This window comes from Malania oleifera, chromosome 3, assembly GCF_029873635.1.
Source record: "Malania oleifera isolate guangnan ecotype guangnan chromosome 3, ASM2987363v1, whole genome shotgun sequence".
Classification (NCBI taxonomy): Eukaryota; Viridiplantae; Streptophyta; class Magnoliopsida; order Santalales; family Ximeniaceae; genus Malania; species Malania oleifera.
This window is the reverse complement of record NC_080419.1, coordinates 52,733,971-52,755,751: the sequence shown is the minus strand read 5'-3', so window position 1 is coordinate 52,755,751 and position 21,781 is coordinate 52,733,971. Positions and strand designations below refer to the sequence as shown.

General features: G+C 36.4%; 1 protein-coding gene across 1 annotated transcript in view; it reads right to left on the bottom strand.

The window, feature by feature from the left end:
- Positions 1-9,429: 9,429 nt before the first annotated feature.
- The window catches only part of LOC131151043 (uncharacterized), a 39,120-nt gene continuing 26,768 nt past the window's right edge, over positions 9,430-21,781 (bottom strand). The window contains exon 4 of the mRNA XM_058102214.1: positions 9,430-11,972. Within this exon, the coding sequence (XP_057958197.1) occupies positions 10,010-11,972 (1,963 nt within the window). The 3' untranslated portion in view covers positions 9,430-10,009. The remainder of the gene's footprint in view (positions 11,973-21,781) is intronic.

Below are 21,781 nucleotides of genomic sequence, written 5' to 3'. Positions count from 1 at the left end.
AGATAAAATCATATTCTTATTGTGGTTTGTTGATATTTGAATAAATTTTGAAAATTAGAGTTAGCAATCAGCTAATACACACAACAAGTGGTATCAGAGCCTGGCTAAGTGAAGGGGACCGCTAAGTTTGAAATAGAAAAATTCACCGGAAAAAATGACTTTAGTTTATGGAGAATTAAGATGCGTGCCATCTTGGTACAGCAGGGGCTTAAGGAGGCTCTTCTTGGAGAAAAGAAAGGGGCTTCCACTTCACATAAGGGGAAACCAACTTTACCCTCCGCCGACAAAGTGAAACTCGAAATCCTCCAATAGGCACATAGTGCCATTATCTTGTCCTTAGGAGACAAAGTGCTTAGGGAAGTTGCCAACGATGATACAGCAGTTGGAGTTTGGTCAAAACTAGAAAGTTTGTACATGAAAAAATCCCTAGCAAACAGACTTCATAAGAAGACTAGACTTTACACCTTTAGAATGACCCCTGGAACATCTATTGATGAACATTTAGATGAATTTAATAAAATTCTTTTGGATCTTACTAATATTGATATTAGTATAGATGAAGAAAACCAGACAACTCTTTTATTGAGTTCTCTTGATTCCACATATGAAAATCTTAAAGAAACTATGATGTATGGGAGAGAGAGGCTGACTTTAGAAGATGTGTAAGCCGTTTTGCACTCTAGGGAATTGCACACTAAGTTTGAGTCTAAATCAGGGTCAAGAGAAGGGTTAAATGTGAGAGATAGGTCTGAAAAGAGGGACAAGAAAGGAAAAGGCAATAGGTCTAGATCAAAGTCTAAGAGTAAAGCACTAAAGTGTTTTGCATGTCACAAGGAAGAGCATTTTAAGAGGGACTGCCCTGAAAGGAAAAAGGTTGCCAATGCCACCACCTCTGAATCAAAGGGTAAGGCAGCTATAGTTTTAGAGGGGTATGATAGTGCAGAAGTGTTGAACGTCTCTGAGAAAGATTCGAGAAAAGAATGGATATTAGATTCAGGATGTTCCTTCCACATGTGTCCATTGAAAAACTGGTTTGAGTCCTTTACATGCTTAGAAGGAGGTCATGTTATCCTAGGAAACAATAAGTCATGTAAAATACAGGGTATTGGGACTGACACTTCTAATGCATGATGGGATTGAAAGAGTTCTAAGAGATGTGAGGTACATACCTGAGCTAAAGAGAAACTTGAATTCTCTTGGTAGCTTAGATAAGACAAGGTACACATTTTAGTCTGAAGGGGGTAGACTAAGAGTATATAGAGGTTCACTGGTAGTGATGAAAGGGATGCTAAAGAATGGGTTGTACACCTTGGTATGAAAAACAGTGATTGGTGAGGCTTCACCTATCAATCACAAGGTAGAAAATCAGGTTTCCTTGTGGCATAAGAGGCTAGGACATGTTAGCCAACACGGCCTAAAGGAGCTAGAGAAACAGGGCTGCTTGGGGATAGGAAACTTGAGGAATTGTCATTCTGTGAGGAGTGTGTCTTGGGTAAGTCTACTAGGGTTAGTTTTAAGAAGTCCACTCATACCACGAAACAGACTCTTGATTACATACATTCAGACTTGTGGGGGACTGCTACGGTTAGTTCTTATGGTGGTTCTAGGTATTTTCTATCAATTATAGATGACTTTTCTAGGAAAGTATGGGTTTATATTATAAAACATAAAAGTGATACTTTTGAAAAGTTTAAAGAATGGAAAACCTTAGTTGAAACTCAAGTTGGCAAAAAAGTTAAAACACTGAGAATAGAAAATGGATTAGAATACTTGTCAAATGAATTTTTTGAATTTTGTAAAGTTGAGAGCATTACTAGACATATGACTGTTAGGGATACTCCCCAACAAAATGGACTAGCTGAAAGGATGAATAGGACTATTCTGGAAAGGGTAAGATGCATGTTAGCCACTTCAGGTCTGCCCAAGATCTTTTGGGCAGAGGCAGTGACCACTGTTGTATACCTTATTAATAGGTGTCCTTCCACAGCTCTAAATTTTAAAACCCCTCAAGAAATCTGGTCGGGTAAGCCTGCTAATTATCAGGGTTTAAAAGTTTTTGGGTGCGTAGCCTATGCCCACATTAGAACTAATAAATTAGAGCCTAGGGCTATTAAATGCATTTTTGTAGGATACCCAAAGGGGGTTAAAGGCTATAAGCTCTGGGTTGCAGAACCTGGAAAATAAAAATGTATTATTAGCAGAGATGTAGTTTTTAATGAAACTCAAATGGGGGCAAAACCAGAAAATTTAAATGAAAGTATTAGGCACTCTGATACTAGTGACCTGCAGCTTGAGGTGGAGCAACCCTCCACTTCTCATAGCCATTTAGTTATAGATGCTGCAAATTTTGAGGAGCAAAACTCATAACCATAAACCTCTGAATTAAGTAAAACCTACCTTCTAACACGGGATAGGAAGAGGAGGGTCATAAGACCTCCTCAAAAGTATAGGAAAGCTGATATGACAGTTTTTGCTCTTTTTATTGCTAAAACAAAAATTGAGGCAGAGCCTAGAACTTTTAGAGAGGCCATAGATAGTAAAGAGGCTGAAAAATGGAATCTTGCAATGCAAGAAGAAATTGAGTCTCTAAACAAGAATAAGACATGAGTGATGGTACCTAAACCAGAAAAACATAAACTCATAGGATCCAATTGGATCTTTAGGAGGAAAGAAGGAATCCCTAGAGTTGAACCACCTAGGTATAAAGCTAGGTTAGTGGCTAAGGGATTTACACAAAGGGAAGGGGTAGACTATAATGAAATATTTTCCCCTATTGTAAGGCATAGCCAATTAGAATTCTATTATCTTTTGTTGTTGTACATGACTTGCATTTGGAACAACTTGATGTTAAAACTGCTTTCTTGCATGGTACTTTAGAAGAAACAGTTTATATGCAACCTCCTAAGGGTTTTGATACATAAATGAATAAAAATTATGTATGTTTATTAAAGAAATCTTTATATGGGCTAAAACAATCACCTAGACAATGGTATAAACGATTTGATTCTTACATGATTCAAAATGATTTCTATAGAAGCAATTATGATGGCTGTGTTTATTATAAATCATGGGATAAATGTCATATATATTTGCTATTATATGTTGATGACATGTTGGTTACTTGTGGAGACTTGGATATGTTAAATCAAGTTAAGTGCATGCTTAAATCTGAATTTGAAATGAAAGACTCTGTTAAAAGAATACTTGGTATGGAAATAACTAGAGAAAGGAATAAAAAGTTTCTCTACTTGTCTCAAAAGTCTTATATTTCAAAAGTGTTGAAAAGATTTGAAATGAATCATGTTAAATCTATTTCTATTCCTGTTGCACAGCATGTTAAATTGTCTAGAAAACAGTGTCCTAAAACTGAAAATGAGTCATTGTTTATGAATAGAATACCTTATGCTAGTATGGTTGGTAGTGTAATGTATGCTATGGTATGTTCTAGACCTGATCTATCTTATGTTATAAGTCAAATGAGTAGATTTATGAGCAAACTTGGAAAACCACATTGGCATGCTTTGAAACAAATTTTTCAATACTTGTCTGGAACAAAACAGTAAGGATTAATATTTAGAAAAAAGGATATGCATTGTGAAATAGGGTTAAAAGGATATGTTGATTCTAACTATGCTGGAAATATAGATACTAGGAAGTCTTTGTCCAGTATGGTCTTTTCTTTTTTAGGTAGTGCTATTAGTTGAAAATCACACATGCAATCGGTGGTAGCCTTGTCTACCATAGAGGCTGAATATATTGTCATGACTGAAGCCTTTAAGGAGGCTATATGAATAAAAGGACTATGCCTAGAGTTAGGAATATATAGTGAAACCGTTATAATTTATTGTGACAATCAAAGCATTATTCATTTGGCTACGAATCATGTTTATCATGATAGGTCCAAACATATAGATGTTAGGTTTCATTTTGTGAGGGATATTATTTCTAGTGGTGAAATAGAAGTAAGGAAAATTCCAACAGAGGATAATCCTTTTGATATGATGACTAAAGCAGTACCTAAATCCAAGTTTGAACATTGCTAGTGTTTGTTTTACAGGAACCGCCATAGGAGATGCTAAGGAGGTGCAAGGGTCACAAGCTTGTCAAGGTGGAGAATTGTTGGAGTGTCAAGCTTAGAGGAATCCGAGCCATCCATTTGAAGGGTTGATCAAACGGCTGCTGTGTTTTTATTTGTTAATGAGGGGCATTGTTGTAATTTGCTTTTTGTTTAGTTGTAAATTAAACAGCAGGGGCAGGGGTTTTCATCTTGCAGTTTGGCAGCTTCAGAACATTCAACGCAGAGGAGACGTTTCCCTTCCACAGTCGCAAGTCTTCAGCGCGCGAAAGGGACCTGTAGCCAAGAGAGATCCTTCACCTGCGCGTGAGAGAAGGAGATGGCAGGAGGGCATTTGGCGTTGGGGATCTCCAGCGAAGGTGCACGCTCGGGTAAAGGAGAGGTAATGCCCAGATCTGTTTCTTGGGAGGGTTTCTTTAGGGAAATTAGGGAGAAGGATAAGAAGAAGTCTAGGATTCTTTACAGGTGCGAAGAGGGACTTTCTTGGGTCATTCTTGAGCTGATTTCCAGAGCAAATTGGTAAGCCAAGAAAGGGTAAATCTGTGTGTACTTGTATTTATTTCCACCTATTTAATATAGTGTCTCCGAAAGTGAGTTCCTGCCGTGGATGTAAGCCAATTTTTGGGCCGAACCACTTAAATGTGTTCTTATGGATTGTGACTATGGCATGTTTATGTTTTACTAAATATTGGAATGGTGAACATATATTTTTCTTGATCAAGCTTGGCACACGCACACATTAAAATAAATAGGTTTTCGTTTAGGTGTGATTGTGGTTGATGCTTAGATAAAATCAGATTCTTATTGTGGTTTGTTGATATTTGAATAAAGTATGAAAATTAGAATTAGCAATCCTCTTATACACACAACAGATGTAAAATAAAATTGTATTAAAATTTGTTCAAAACCACTCAAATCCAAATCTTAGCCTAAGCCCTCCAATTTGGATTTGAATGGAGATTACCTATGGGATCTTTAACACCTCTGTAATATTGAATGCACTTCGATTCAATCCAATCTTTTGTCCGCCAACTGAAGCTAAGTAGTTGAAATTATACAAGAAAATCTAGCTCTTGCCTTGAATCTTAGTTGTTGAAATTATGCTAGATTCAATTCCTTTGAATAGTTGTCACCTTTGCAAAGTTTGTAGGTTTATTTGTTGCTAGAAATTCAAGCATCTGAATGTTAATTCTCTTTAACAAGTTTGTTTGCCTCCTTTTGCTTTATTAGGTCATTGATAGCTCATGCTCCAACAAGAAATTGCACTCATTATTAAAGATAAAGTGACTTGGGTTTTATTTCTCAAATTTAATATGAGATGTTGGAAGCATACTTACCTCCCTCCTTTTTTCCCTTCCATGTTAGTTGTTCTTCTAATCCAATCATTGGGGCTTTTCTTTATTGGCTTGTTACCAATTCTTTTGAGTTTTTTGGAACTTCTCAAGGAGTTTGCATCGTTATATTTTTATCGTTCTCGTTTTGATCACACTGCCATATGGTATTTCAATCTGTTGTTGATCAAAATTTCACTTGTCTGTTCTTGTCTTCAATTCACAACCCCATTTTTTTCCATTTTCACGTTGCTTCTTAGTCTCATTATGTTCCCCCCCATTACTAGGATCCAAGGTCTCCTATCGGTCCAAGTATTTCTTAGTCTGTCATGCCTGGCTCTTTGGTAACTTCTGCCTCTTTCGTAACTTCTTTTGGCCTCCATTGCCTCTTTACCAGTGCAATCCCACAGTTAGGTTTCCCTACATATTCAACATTGATTGCGAGTCTTTTCATGCCTTTCAAACATCCCACTTGAATATGGATCCACAAGGATTCCCCAGCCTCTCAACTTCTAACTTTGAAATGTTGCAGCAGGCCTAACTAATCCTACATATTAATGTTCGGACAGATTTCACCAATGCATCTGCATATTTTGACTCTTGGAGAGCTTGTTTCTCCTTTGGTGTTTCTCCATATGTATCGCCTTTAAAATCCTTCCGGCTATTTCCCCTTTTTTTATTAAAAAAAAAAATTTGTTTCACAGATTTCCAACAAACTGCTTTTGACCCTAGCTTGGTGGTAGCTTTCTGTGGGCATGCCATACTACTAACTTGCAAAGAGTTTTTAGTTTCCAAATTTTTTTTTCCCATTTCATCATTATCATTACTGTTGTTATTAAGAATGTACAATCCAAAAAATCAATTAAATAGCTTTGTCAATCAAATATCTTTAAAAAAACAAAATCAAACAACTTTAGTGTTAGCCAAGTTTTCAAAAACTTGTTTTTCATTGCAATGCCATGTACCACTATAGAATACAAAATATTGAAAATGAATCAATGATTCCCACAGCTAGTGTTATCAAGCAAGTGCAGTAATCACAATTCCAAGCGATTCCATCCGCCACAATTCCATTCGTACATGAATTCTATTGGTTCAATTCTATCCCACAAACCATGCAGGTTAATCTTGAGCAGGAATACGGCACCTCTTAAAAAACCCAACATTAGAAGGTTTCTTCACCCTAAATCATTCAAAGAATCATTGGGAGAAATAATGTATGGCAAAGTTCTTACTTAGGCTCACTGCTCAAGAGTCCAGACTGAAATTGATGCTCAAGTTATTCCTTGGAATAGAAAGATGGACAGGTCCCTTTTTCGTTCCAAACAATATAGTTAAGGACACATTAAACTTCTCTGAAATTTGAAATGACCTCCACTTAAGTATTAAAAATTCCCAAAACTTCCCCTAAACCCTTTAGGTTTATCAAAAAAATCACAAATCACCCCTAACATTTTGCAAAAAATAAAAAATAAAAAAAAAAATATTCAAAGAAAAATTAACCTTGTTAACAAACCTCAGGAAGAATTGTAATATTTTTTAAATCTAAAAACACGTCCACATTTTTGAAGTTATCTTTTTGCCAAATTTTAAAGATAAATATCTTTTACCCTATAATTAAAGTTGAGCCCCAATAGATATTAAAAATCCTAGTAGTTAAAAGGTTGAAACATTAATGTAGGGCTCATGTTCAAGTCTTATAAAGTGCAAAAAAGAATATGAAACGAAAATATACTACCTTCTATCGTGTAGTCCAGCTCAACTGAACCTTCAATCTCCAATATAGCCCAAGGAAAGATATGTTTAGGAACCACCACAAAAATTTGATACATATGACAAGCCAAACATCTTAAAATTTTGAAATTTAGATTAAACTTCAACGCACCTTTAGTTTAAAGTACCAAAATTTGGTACTTTATTTTAAATTGGACCTTATCAAATCACACAAATACTGCAGTTCTCTCTACCTCTTATCTCTCATGCTAACGCAATTTTCAATTTTACATTAGGTGATTAAAAGTTTTCCAACCCACAAATGTAAAAAGTTAACAGGGTCACAATCATCCACAGGCCTACACAATCTGGCAATAGCCCAACCAAAGCTACCTCAATCCGCTACTCAAAACAAGTCGAGCAATTAGCTTCCCAAAAACAACTTATAAGCATGGACAAAAAAATTTAGTTCATTAAATTGGAACAATGAACCGTGAATCTTGGGTCTTCGACTGAACACAGGTCAAGTTAAACCAAAAGCAAGCAACCCAGCATCCACTACCACTACAGTAACTAATTAAATAATAATTTGGTACTACCTGCCCAGACAACTTATCAATCCAGTTGCCACAGCAGTTAAAAGAGGCACAACCCCCTGAAATCTTCAAATGCACAAAGGCAACCAGCTTCCATCCGGAACCCCCCACCCCTCCCCTTTCTTCCTTTTTCCCAAATATATAAATAAATAAATAAATAAAGGGATAGATTAAAACACCAGGTGCAACGGGAAATGAATTGCAAACACAGGTGGTCTTCACTCAGGCTAGTTGCCTTTACTTTGATCAGTAACCCTTGCCACAGTAAATTTGGAGATTTAAAAAAAAAATGGGGGGAGGGGGTGCAAATAAAGAATAGTGTCCATTCCAGCATTGTGCCTAGACTTGCAACCAAGGGCTCCAGTTCTCAATCCATCTCAAGCTTCACCTCTCACCCTAAAACAGTCAAAAAAGAAGAGAGAGAGAGAGAGAGAGAGAGAGAGAGAGAGAGAGAGAATGAGTGAGTCTTAGACTAATCTGGTCAAGGACTACGCTTCACCAAGGACAAATACATAGCAAAGTAGAGCCTCCTACATGAAAATTCTACAAGGAGTTCCCTGTTTTATCAGCAGAATAACTGTGATCTAATAGCATGTGTAATCAAAACTAGGACTGGTAAATTATGCATTCTATTTATTGAGACGCATAGGGAGATACCTATATGAATTAAATCCAAAGGAGATCAAAGCTACATTGGATTATTAAATGAAGAGATAATAAAAGAAATAAAAACCAAAAAATATAATAAATATACTACACTACCACTGAAGGATTGAGAACTTCAAATGACACTGGCTTACTGTGAAATATCTGTCAAGAAAGACGGTGTGGAGTAAGAAGATAGTACCCACCTCACAAGCATGAGAAAATTAAGAATTTAGGTTCAAAAGGTTATTACAACCTACACAACCAACCATCCCATCCCCAACCCCCAAAATAACTCCAAATAATTATATTTAAAAAAAAAAAAAAAAAACAAAACCCCGGAAGAAGATTTTGGCATCTATCAACAAACATTTGAAGACACTAACTGCATGCAATACAACACAAATAGCCATTTGACAGAAAATTACCTGCTGAAAATCAACACCCATATTTCACCATGAATTAAGTACAATAAATCAGCCAAGCTGCTCACACTGAAAATGTGCAACTGCCATGCTATTCATCCCACCATCAGTCTCACTCGAACTAGGTAGTTTACCTAACAAAACAATTTCCGGGGAAGAGAAGAAAAAAAGAGGGAAAAAAAAATGGAAAAAAAAAAAAAAAAAAAAAAAAAAGATGGGGAATGGAGTGAGCCACCACGATTTTAGCATAATGGCAGAAGTACTGGCAAGCTTAGTTTGGAGAAAAGAAAATTTTTCAAGTCCCCAAATAACATTCAGTCATAACTCCCAATTTTCAAGTTTTGGTGAAAAGTCAACAGCATATGCTACCACCAAAAACTTTCAGCTGCTTACCTCCATTTACAATAAGAGAAAATCAGCAAAAGCTCCAAAGGAAACCATTGTGTAAAACCTGCAAGTGTTAAAAATATAACACACCCATGACACCATTAAAGGGTAAATGAACAGAGTCAATGATCAGCCACACCCTAGAATGGCCAACCACAGAAGCCACAATGTTTTCACAAAAGAAAGCAAAAAGGAGGGAGAGAGGGGGGGAGTATATAACTCCAGAAAACATTAACTGAAGGGATTGCATTATTGAAAAATGAAAGCATGATGCAGGCTCATGTAATTGAGAATGATTATTTTATCCACCAAAAAACATATTTGTATGCAGCCCAGAAATTGTTTGAGATGCATATAATTCCTACTCAAAATTGTGTCAAGGACTCAAAACATCATAGAGCATCTTCCTTGCATCAATCTTTGAATGAAGTCTCAAAGGAATAAGAAAACATGCCAAGTGATAATTATCATTAGGACAAACATGTTAATAAAGATAGCAACAGAGGCAGTTATCCAACATACATCAAATAGTAATAGAAACTTGCTACAAACATTGCTGGGCCAATCCCGGAAGGAGTCAGCAGAACACTTGTTGAAATAATTGAATCATATGAAAATCAGCCCAGACTTCCAATTCCAATCTCCCCCTTGATCCTGCAAAAGAACACACACAAAGTGCACATTTATGAAGAGCAAAAAAATCAGCATCAAATTTGTAGTACCGAAATAAACACTGAGCAATCTCCAAATTGAACCAACTCTTCTTTTTAGTAGCAATAGCACATTCCAAGGAACTTGGGACACAGAAATATTTCTTGAAGAACGCCCACAGGCATCTCAAATTAGACCTGAGCTCTGATCATGGTTGTCAGAGTCATCCCCATCTCCCATGCAGGAAAAACTTGAATCAAAGGCAGCCCCAGATTCCATTTGCTCCATCTCATGATGGTTTATATCTTCTCTACAGGGTTCAACATGATTCATTTCAACCTTGAGTGACAAGAAATTTGTCCTGTCAGCCTTTGACACTGGGGATACTGCAAACATATCATCTTCTAACATGACCTTAAAATTATCATTAGCGTAATGCTGGTCATTCAAATTACCAACACTTGATCGTTTAGGGTCCACACCATCAAATCCATTCTGTATGTTTTCCTCTTCCAGAATGGAATTCTTCTCATTAATCATTGTCATCAAAACTGGAATCTCATCATCTTCCATTTTCATCAAATCCCTAGCTGCAGAATCTGGCTCCTTACCAGCATTTTCAATTTTATCAGGTGCTTCATGATGCAATGCTCGCTCATCTCTTCTATCATTTGATAGATGTTTCACTTCTGGAGACTTTGACCTTGAGTGCACTTCATGGAGTGACCTATTTACACTGTGATGCTTTGCATCCACAGATATTGACCTGGACCGCCTTCTGTTTCGATGCTTTATTTTTTCATCTCTGCCTTCATCCTGTCTGTAACTGGAGCGATGAGGATTCTCCACAGATTTTGACCTGGAACGCCTTCTGCGTTTTGATTTGTTTTCTTCACTATCTCTTGCAACCAACCTACTTGATCTGTGATGCTTAGTTTCTACTGACACTGACCTGGACCGCCTTCTGCCATGATACTTCCTCTCATCTCTGCTCTCATCTACATTGTCAAAGGAATGCCGCATACCCTCCAAAGATTTTGACCTGGAGTGCCTTCTGCGTTTTGATTTCTTTTCGTCCAATCTTCTACAGGGTGATCTGCTTCCCCTGTGATTCTCTCTCTCCAAGGAAATTGATCTCGACCTCCTCTGAAGAGGCTTTAATTTTTCACCTCTTCTCTTGTCTAGTTTGTCAATAGATTGATGCTTACCCTCCACAGAATTTGACATGGAGTGCCTTCTATCCCGATGCTTTAATTTTTCATCCCTGCTTTCATTTAGTACATCATTAGACAGACTCCCACCCTCAACAGATTTTGACCTGGACTGCCTACTTCGTTTCGATTTGGTTGCATCCAAATCAATAGGCGACCCACTTCCACCTTGATGATCAATTTCCACAGATACTGATCTGGATTGTCTTCTGCGGCGATGTTTTAATTTTTCATCTCTGCATTCTTCACCCTTGTCATCAGCGCACCGCCTACCTTCGATAGATTTTGATCTAGAACGCCTTCTGTGTTTTGATTTGTTTTCATCCAAGCTTCTAGGAGATGACCAACTTCCTCTGCCACGCTTACCCTCTACTGATACTGATCTAGATCGTCTTCTGTCACGACGCTTCGACTTCTCATCTCTGCTCTCATCTACTTTGTCACTGTAGTGATGCTTAGGCTCAACAGATCTTGACCTGGAACTCCTCCTAAGCTTTGACTTGTTTTCATCACCATTTCTAGGAGATAATCTACTTACTCTGTTATGTCTTGGAGATCTTGAACTAGCACGAGATGATTTCTTCCTATGTGATGAACTTTCTCGACGTCGATTTGGTGATTCTGAATCAACTCGATATGATTTTCTCTTTCTAGGGCTCACACTCCTACTTTTATGTCTTCTTGAGACAGATGGATGATGATCATAAGTTCTATCTGAATCCCGCCTTCTACTTCTGCCTCTGCTGTCCCTTGTGTCCCTGTATGGTCGCCGTTCATAATCATAGCCAAAGTAACGGCGAGATCTCAATGGTGATCTTGACCGACGATCTCTAGAGTGGAGAGATGGAGGAGAGAAAGAGCGAGACTTCCGCCTTTGCCAATAACTGACGGGTGATCTTGACTTGGATCTTGACCTTGCACGAGAGGTGGATGGTGACCTGTGAACCGAAGCAATAAATTGGGTCAAACAAAAAATGATCATTCAAACAAGAAGTCATAATGTTTGCAAGGAAATTTTGAATTAAAAATAAACTAGAAATCTGCATTTTTCCCTGAGAAATAGACTAAGATTTCACAAACAAGGTAGATGCCTATGCAAAACATAATACAGAAGCACGCTCAGCGCACCAGACATCGGCATGTCACAAAATGGACAAGGAGCAGCAGAATACTTAAAAATTTAGAACATAGCATGACTACTGCCACAGCAATCAAATATTAATTAATTAACATGTGAAAATCCTAATATATTGATAATTAATGGGAAAAAAATACATCAATGTCAAAATAATAACTAAAAATAGGCATCCCAAAAAAAAAAAAAAAAAAAAAATCCTTAATGGCCATAATAAGAAAGATGAAACAAAGCAGAAACTCAAGATGATTAGTCCAATTGAATAGCTAACTAGGATGAAAGATATAAAGCCCGCTGTTCCAACATTGCCAAACAACCCTTTTTTTCCCTTGTCAAATGATTTAGAGTTTTTAGGGGCTTCAATCTCCCCTTCTTTGGATTTTGCCATTTCAGGAGCATCTCCCAGGGAATCAATGAAATCAAGGTGTCTTCTTCATTTTCATATTGTTTTGCCAATCAGCCCCAAAGTTGGTTAGAAGAAAATACCAAGTTAAATCAGCTCAGCATGTCCCAGTCCAACACCTTTTTTTTTTTTAAACTTCTGGTCATTCTGTTCCGTGCCTGACATGTGCCCAATTCATGTTTAGCATGTATCTTTTTCTGACACTGCATGGCCCCTCCTAGATCTGTAATGTGCATCATAATGTTCTCATGAGGCACCAAATTAGACGACAAGGTAATCCAATGTGATTAGCAAATCTTTGATGTCTTAAGAATGAAGAACTGAAATATTTTGACTTCAGCCCATGGTTCTATACAAGGGCAATGGTCCGGTCTAGGAGTAACAGTTGCAGCCATCATGGACGTTACATAAGAGGTAATGAACACGATGTTCATAAATTCATTTTTTCCTTTAAACTTGTTAAAAATATACAGATTCACATGTTTTCATCCAAGAATCGTATATACTAATGCTTTAAATGATTTTTAGTAAATTTTAATCAATTTAAATATAACATATGCTACAAGTACTGGATGTTCTTTGGTTGCTTTAGTTGCTCTTGGCAAGAGGAAACATGCATTTGCTACTTTTCACTACTTTATTGGTTACAAGTGAAGTTCAAACTAAGAAATTATAAATATAAAGAAATATAAATATAGAATGCCATCGATTGTGCTTTTAGTGAAATTTTTGTTATCCAAAAATAAATCATAGAATGTTCATATGTTAAACAAGAACAAAAATGCATATCAATAGAACATATTTTTTGTCCCCAAATAAGGTGCGAGGAAAATACAATAATAATAATAATAATAATAATAATAATAATAATAATAAATTGAAAGCATATAGAATATGAGCATATGTAATTTATTGAGAGAAAAAGTTCCAACTTTATTTAAACTCTAGTTATTAAAACAAAAACAAAAAAAACCAAAAAAAAAAATGCATACAAAATGTCATGGAAAAAAACCAAAAATGAATTTTTAGTCAACAAATTACTAGTGAAAATAAATCAACCTAAAATTGAGTTTTTAAGTTTTAATAAAAGCAAAAAACAGAAAAAAAAATTCAAAACAAGGGATTAAAAACCTATTTTAGTCATCCACAAACGAACTGACACTGGAATGGCCAGTAACAGCCCCAGATGGTCCATACAGACTGCAACGGAATGATCCGCAACAGCTGATAACTGTAATGGTCCGTCAAGTTCATGAAACAGAGGACCTCCAAGATATCACCCCTGTAACAATCCCACTGATGCCATTACACATCAGCTGTCAAGCACTAATTTTTGAAACTATGCTTCAGTCACAAGAAGATTTTAAGAACAGATGCCATTACACATCAGCTGTCAAGCACTAATTTTTGAAACTATGCTTCAGTCACAAGAAGATTTTAAGAACAGGAAACCTTTGAAAAAAACATTCCAAAATGCATGAAGTGGAATGAGGAGCATAAATAATTTTATATATATATACTTTTAAAATTAAAAATTATAAAAGAAAATATGGAATTAAACTTAAGATTTTCCAACCATGCCATTGTCAGCCGAGACCAAACACATCCACAAAAATGCATCAACAAACACCCTTAGTGACTGTTTGGTTCATATTACCTCATATCCCCTTTTGAAATCCCATTCTGAAGAATGTGTTCAAGGCTTTGAATTACCAAGACTCCAGGTTGGACATATTTGGTTAGCATAATAGTTTCCAAGGGGCGTAGCCATAGTCTTACATTGTCATCCTTGGTTCCTAAAGCAATTTCCCAAGAATCTACTGATAATTTTCCAATATATCCCTTATTTTTATTTCTGTTTCTATTAACAACAAAAGAAGGAAAAAAAGCCCCAAGCTAAAAAGGATGATAAGCAGCGGGAGAATTTCAGCCCAAAAAATACCCCTTAAGCAGTTGCTGGATGGTGGCTGTCAATGGAAATGGAGATCTGAAATTGAGGATAAATGGTTTGAGGGCTTGATGTGGGACAACCAATAGGAGGAAAGGAGAGAGAAGGAATAGAGGAGATTAGAGATAGAATTATGGGAAAAGAAGAGAGAATACATGGTGAAAAGAAGGAAGAAGAAAAAGATAATGAAGATGAAGGATGAAGGAGAAACAGATGAGAGTGAGAATGAAATCTGAGTTCAAGTCATAACATAAACATACTATACACCCAACAAAGTATTTATACACCTCACATTAAAAGTAAAATCATTATAAAACCATCCTTAAAAGAACAAAAAATACACAAATTTTTACATTAAGTAAAACTTATAAAATAACAAAATTTTCCAAACTAAAATGAAAATCCAACTTTTAAAATCTATAGCTATAACATAAGCATCTAATATTATCCATTGGTATTCCACCATCAAACTCCCCCTGTTGAAGAAAACTCAACCTCAAGTTCTGAAATGGCGCAATAGCTGCAACTCCATGAGTGAGACAAAGTTATCAAAGGCAAACATTCAATAAAATCAAGAGGCACAAACTGCATTGCATCATCAACCACTAGGGGAAAGTTTCTACAACACCCTCCAACTACATGCAGCAAAACGGCTCCAAAGTCCTCTAATAAATAGGAAGTTCTCTGAACAAGAACTAAAAAAAAAAAAAAAATTTAATCTATAAAGAAACTTCATCAAGAAGCAAAAAATAAATAAATAAATAAATAAAAAGTTAACCCAAAAAAAAAAAAAGAACAAGTTCTTACTCAAATTAATATCCAAATTTATGGACAGCTCAAAAAAAATATGCATTTGGTCCATATTCTAGATGATGGAAAATGTTCTTCCACTAGATAGAATATGTGGAGGGAAAATACGCTACCGATGGAGGCACACATTTAATGGAATAAGGAGAAATCATCTCAAGGGGATCTCCAACAATAGGTTCCATGACTAAGGAAATTTCAACAAACTCTAGAGCAACTCTCTCCATGCATGACCTCGTGCAAGATGGGCACATGGGCAGTTACCCAACAACAGATTCCAATTCCCAACCAGTTTGAGCAGAAATTAGAGAGAGAGATGATAGTGATGGTATACGAATCTCCATTTTTTTTCCTCAATTTGCCTCACCTCATTTACCAATAATAAGACCATAAAATACCTTTCCCAAGTTGCATGCTCTCATGGGAAAGTGTCTAAAAGACCCTCCAATTACATGCAGCACAGAGCTTCAATGTCCTCCAATAAAATAACAAATCCCCAAAAAAGAACTAAAATTAAAATCCAAATCTGTGGAATACTCAAGAAAAAGTGCATTCAGTACAAATTCTAGAATGACAGAAAATGTTCCACTAGATTTAGTTTGTTTTTTTATTACAAAAGAATGTATATTAGATAGAAAGAAGAGATGGTACGGTGTGCAGGTACAAGGAGTCCACCATATAAAGACACTCACAAAAGGAAAAAAAGCAAAAAGAAAACCCCAAAAAAATAAAACACACGCACACACAAGATCCAAAATAAAACTAAACAAAATTAACCAAGAAACAACACACCCCCCCCCCCCTTTGTTTTCAAACCCTTTCCATCATAATTTACCAAACTCTTCAAATTTGTTAATTCCCTCTAACTCTTCACCTTTGGACTTCAATGAATTCAGTAGAAATCATGTCAAAGGTATTTTCAACAATAGATTCCATGACAAAGGAATTTTCAACAAACTCTAGAGCAACTCTCATAGTGTGTGCCCTTGTGTACAGCAGGCCCATGGCCAGTTATTCAATAACGGATATTAAACCCCAAACATCTTATGAGGAAATCTTTTAATATTATAGCCATGCTCCTCTCTTGAAAAATTTCTCCCCACAATTCTGCAAATTTGTAGCCCTGTTTGCAAGTACCGTGGCTGCTGCCATCACCACACATCTATGGCTACCTTTTGTGCCCAAAGCAGCTACCCTTGGCCATCAATGCTCTTCCAGAGCTTTGCAATGTGGCCATAATCGCTGCAACACCACTATCTCTCTCTCTTTATGATTGCGTGAATAAAATTGAAAACAACAAGGAGAGGTGCATATCTATATCTCTCACCACCATCAGGGCCCACGGCAACCACACTCAGCCACCGTTTCTCTACCAACGTTCTGCAATGCTACAGCCATCGTTGCAACTCTAGTATTTCTCGTGGCCATACTCATTCCACTCCAATTAAATTTGTACAATGGAACTTGTGGCAATGGAAAATTTCTGACTGGTTGCTGATAAATTGCAGTGAAACTAAAGAATGAAATAAATAAGTAATGCGATGCACAGTAAGTGGAGAGACACATAATTCAGTTTTGTGAAGGAATATGGGTTTTACACTTGTTTCAAAGAATACAAGCATGAAAGTATTTCTTGACTTGATCAATTTGAATGGACTCATCAATCTGGGAAATTCCTTTTTTTTTCCAAGGATTGCAGTCTCCTCCTGGAAAAAGTTCTCTAGGAAAAGTATTTTCCTAAAGTCCAGTCTCCTACTACCAAGGCCCACCTCTGATCATTTCCAACCCTCCTCAACAACATGAGAATTATACGGGCCCAACCCCTTTCTGTTTCGAAGACATGTATCTCGATCATGAGGATTTCAAAGATCTTCAACTCAAGTTGTCATGGTCCACCCTCCAAGGTCATGGCCATGCTAATTTCATCCTAGCTTCCAAATTGAAGGGGCTCAAAGAAAAACTTAAATTTTGGAACAAAACCACTTTCAGTGATAGAAGTTTAAAGAAAGAAGCAATCCTCATGGACCTCAAAGGGACTGATGAAAAGGAGGGTAACCAGAAGCCTTTCCCTTGAAGACAAGAAAAATAGGATCTCTCTAAGGAAGAATCTGTCCAAGATCATTAACATGGAAGAGATTGCCTGGAGATAAAAATCTTGAGCCTTTTGGCTCAAAGAAGGCGACCAAAACATAAGTTTTTCCACCAAACAGCAATCTCTGATAAAAGATTTAATTCCTTAATCAGGTGGAGATCAACGGGGAGGTTTTGGAAGAGGACAGGGCTTAAAGAAGGCATTTGCAAGTTTAATGGGGATCTTACACCAAAAGCTGATGGAATCAGCTTTATAAAAAAGATAAGGTTAGCCACAGTTGAGAGGCTGGAAACCCCCTTCAAAGAAGAACAAACCATTCATGCCCTCAAGGAGGGCAATGGTAGTAAAGCCCCTGGCTCCGATGGTTTAACTATGGCTTTCTTTCAAGACAACTGAGACATCCTTAAAACTGACACCATCAAGACCTAAGAAAGTCAGGGCTAGCAACATCAAGGACATTCGACCCATAAGCTTGGTGGGAAGTGTCCACAAACTTATCACTAAAGTGTTCATTTGGAGGCTTAAGAAAGAAGTCTTGGAGGTTATTGGCCAGCACCAACATGCTTTTGTTGAAGGGAGACAAATTATGTTTCAAAAGTGGACTCTCACATTAAATAAGGCAATAGGGAGATCCTGTGAAAGATGGACAAGGAGAAAGCTTTTGATCACATGTATGGGAATTCCTCCTTTTTGCCTTTTAAAAATGGATTTGGAAGACTTGGTAGTGCAAAGGGATTGAGAAATGCATCACCACACGACTGTCTCCATTCTTATTAACAGCTGTCCTAGTAGTTTCCTCCACCCCCCTCTAGGGAGCTGAGACAGGGGATCCATTCTCTCCTCTGCTATTTATCCATTTCATGGGTGTCCTTAGTGGGCTGCTTAATAAAGCCATTAGGGAAGATTTTTTCAGGGGGGCAAATTGGAAGAAATTGATTGGAGATGAAAATATCTCACCTTCTCTTTGCAGATGACACCATCATATTTTGGGGACTAAATCCAGTTCTGCTGTGCTTTGAGGCTATTTTGGGTTTTAAAAGTAAACCTTTATAAAAGGAAGCCCATCCCTATCAGTAACGATTGTTCTCTCCTTGCAGGAATTCTGGGATGTAGGTTGGGGGCCCTCCCTGTGTATCTTGGGCTGCCCCTAGGAGCTAAGTACAAACACAAAAAGATTAAGGATCCCATTGTTGAGGAATTTTGCCGGGAAAAAAAATACACTTGCAGGCTGGAAGAGATGCTACCTTTCAAAGGTGGAAGACTTACCCTCATCAAGAGCGCACTCTCAAAACTTCCAACGTACTGTATCTCCATCTTCCCCATCCCTTGCTCACTAGCTAAAAGATTCCGCTACAGCGCTGGGGATATTTTTAAATTTCGCTAGGGCAACTAAATATTGTCCAACAAACCTCTTCAATCAGGAGGTTTAGGCATCAAATCGCTTGTAGATTTCAACAAAGCTTTACAATTCATGGAAGAAACCATTACTGGAGAATGATTATTGTGGAAAATATGAGCTTGATCATAATGGCTGGATTTCCAAAGAAACTCACGAGCCTTTCAAATTGTGGGCTAGGAAGTGGACTAGAAAGAGCTAAAATAAGTTTTTTTTTCTCACTCAGCATCATGGTGGGTGATGGAAATAGCATGTTCTTCTAGCAAGATATTTGATGTGGATCACCTCCTCTTCGCTAACTCCACCTATGACGCACTTAATGTCCTAATCTTTTAACACACACCTGGTCCCAAGCCCGAGTAAAGGAGGAGAGTTGCTTAGGTAGTTGATAGTCAACGTAAAATTTGTCAGATCACTATGATATGAATCTTTACTGAATATTCGTTGAGGCGTCCCCTACGAGCAATGCATTGCACTTATACCACCCATGTGTAGCAAAAAGTGGGCAAGGGTGGGCTTGGTCGTCGCCCCAAAGCGACGCGCCGTGTCGTCGCGCAGGTATGGTGTCAAATATGCAAGGATTCCCACATCATTCTGGACATAGGCGGGTAAAGAAGTCAATTCAGGAGACTAGGATTAGATTCGCAACTTGGAATATAAGGACACTTACATGTAAAAGCATGAAAATTGTGGACAATGATTAGAAGAAAAATTAATATAATTTGCCTTCAAGAAACTAAGTGGCTGGTGGAGAATCCTAGAAAAATTGATAAATCAAGATTTAAACTTTGATACACTGAAAAAGAAAAACATAAGAATGGGGTAGGAATTATTGCATACAAAAAATTAAAAATAGCATTGTAAATGTAAATAGAGTAGGAGATAGAATTATAAAAATCAAGATGGTCTTAAGCCAAGAGATAATAAATATCATTAGTGCTTATGCTCAATTAGGCTTAGCAGAAAATCTTAAGAGACAATTTTGAGAATATATGGATAGTATTATACAAGGCATATCAAGGATGATAAAATATTCATAGGAGCATATCTGAATGGACACATTGGAAGGAATATAATAAAGGTTATGAGAGGATACATGAAGGATATGGATATGGAGACAAAAATGAGCTTGGGGAGATTATCTTAGACTTCGCTATGTCACATAATTTTATTACAATGAATATTTGCTTTAAGAAGAGAGAAGAACACTTAATAACCTTCAAAAGTGGATAAAATAAAAGTCAAATAGATTTTGTCTTAACTAAAAGGGTAGATTGTTTATCATGTAAAGATTGTAAAGTTATCTCAGGTGAAAGCTTAACCATGCAACATAGAGTTTTTATGTTAGATATATGTATTTAAAAATGGAAGAGAAAGGATAAAATAAACTAGTGTAAGAGAACTAGATGGTGGAATCTAAAGGGAGAAAATATAATAAAATTTAAAATAAAATTATCAAAGATGGTGATTGGACTATAGAGGATGATAAAGACAGCAAAAGAAATTTTAGGTAAATCAAGAGAAAGATTCTCAAATAGCGAAAAAAGTTGGTAGTGGGATCAAGATGTCCAAAAAGTCGTAAAGACAAAAATAATTTGTTATAAAACACTGCAAAAATGTAGAAACATGGAAACTTTAAAAAGTATAAAAAGGCAAGAAAAGATGGAAAAAAGGTCGTTAGTGAAGTTAAACATAGATCATTTAATAATTTGTATAATAGATTAGATACAAAAGAAGGGGAAAAAACATCTATTCAAACTTGCTAGAGCTAGAGAAAGAAAAAGTAAGAGGTTAGGTAAATGTAAAATGTATAAAAAAATGAGGATGATATTGTCTTGGTTAAGGAAGAAGACATAAAAGAAAAAAGGCGAAGTTACTTAAGTAAGCTATTTAGGCAAAACCAAATAGGAGGCTTAAACTTAGAATTGAAAAATGAGGAAAAGACTAAAAATATGAGATTTAGTAACAAGATTAGAGTTAGAGAAGTTAAGTTTGCACTAAAAAAGATGAAAAATGGAAAAGCCATAGGACCAGATAACAACCCAATTGAAGTTTAGAAATGCTTAGGTGATAATGAATTATATGGTTAACAAATTTATTTAACACAATTATAAAAACTAAGAAAATGTCAAATGAATGGAAAAAAAAAAAAGCACTTTAATGACTATATACAAAAATAAAGTAGATATCCAAAATTGTAATAACTATCGTGATATTAAACTTATGAGTCATACAATGAAATTGTGAAGAAGGGTAGTTGAACAAAGATTAAGACTTGAAACGAAGGTCTTAGAAAATCAATTTAGTTTTATGCCTAGGGAAGCTACATATCTTTTAAGAAGATTAATGGAAAAATTTAGAGAAAAGATGAAGGATTTGCTTATGGTATTTATTGACTTAGAAAAAGTGTATGATAGGGTACCTAGGGAAATTCTATGGTGGGTTTTAGGAAAAAAAGGTGTATGTAGTAGGTATACTGATATCATTATCGATATGTATGATGGAGTAACGACTAGTGTAGGACTATAGGTAGAGAGACTAGAGAATTTCCAATCACAATAGTGTACATCAAGGATCTGCTTTGAGCCACTATCTTTTTGCTTTAGTGATGGATCAACTGACTATGAGTATCCAAAATGATGTTCCACAATGTATGATGTTTGCAGATAATATTGTATTGATTGATGAAACAAGAGGTGGAGTAGAGGCCAAGTTAGAATTATGGAGAGAAGTTTTTGGACCAAGAGGCTTTAGGATAGTAGAAATCAGACAGAACATAATTTTAGTAATAGTAGGAGGAATATTGGAGACAGAATTAAACTTCATGATGAAGAAATAAATAGCACTAGTAGATTTTGATACCTTGGATCTATTATGCAAACTGAAGGAGAATTGAAGAGGATGTAATGCATAGAGTTAAAGTAGGTTGGGTAAAATGGAAAAATATTTCAAGTGTGCTTTGTGAT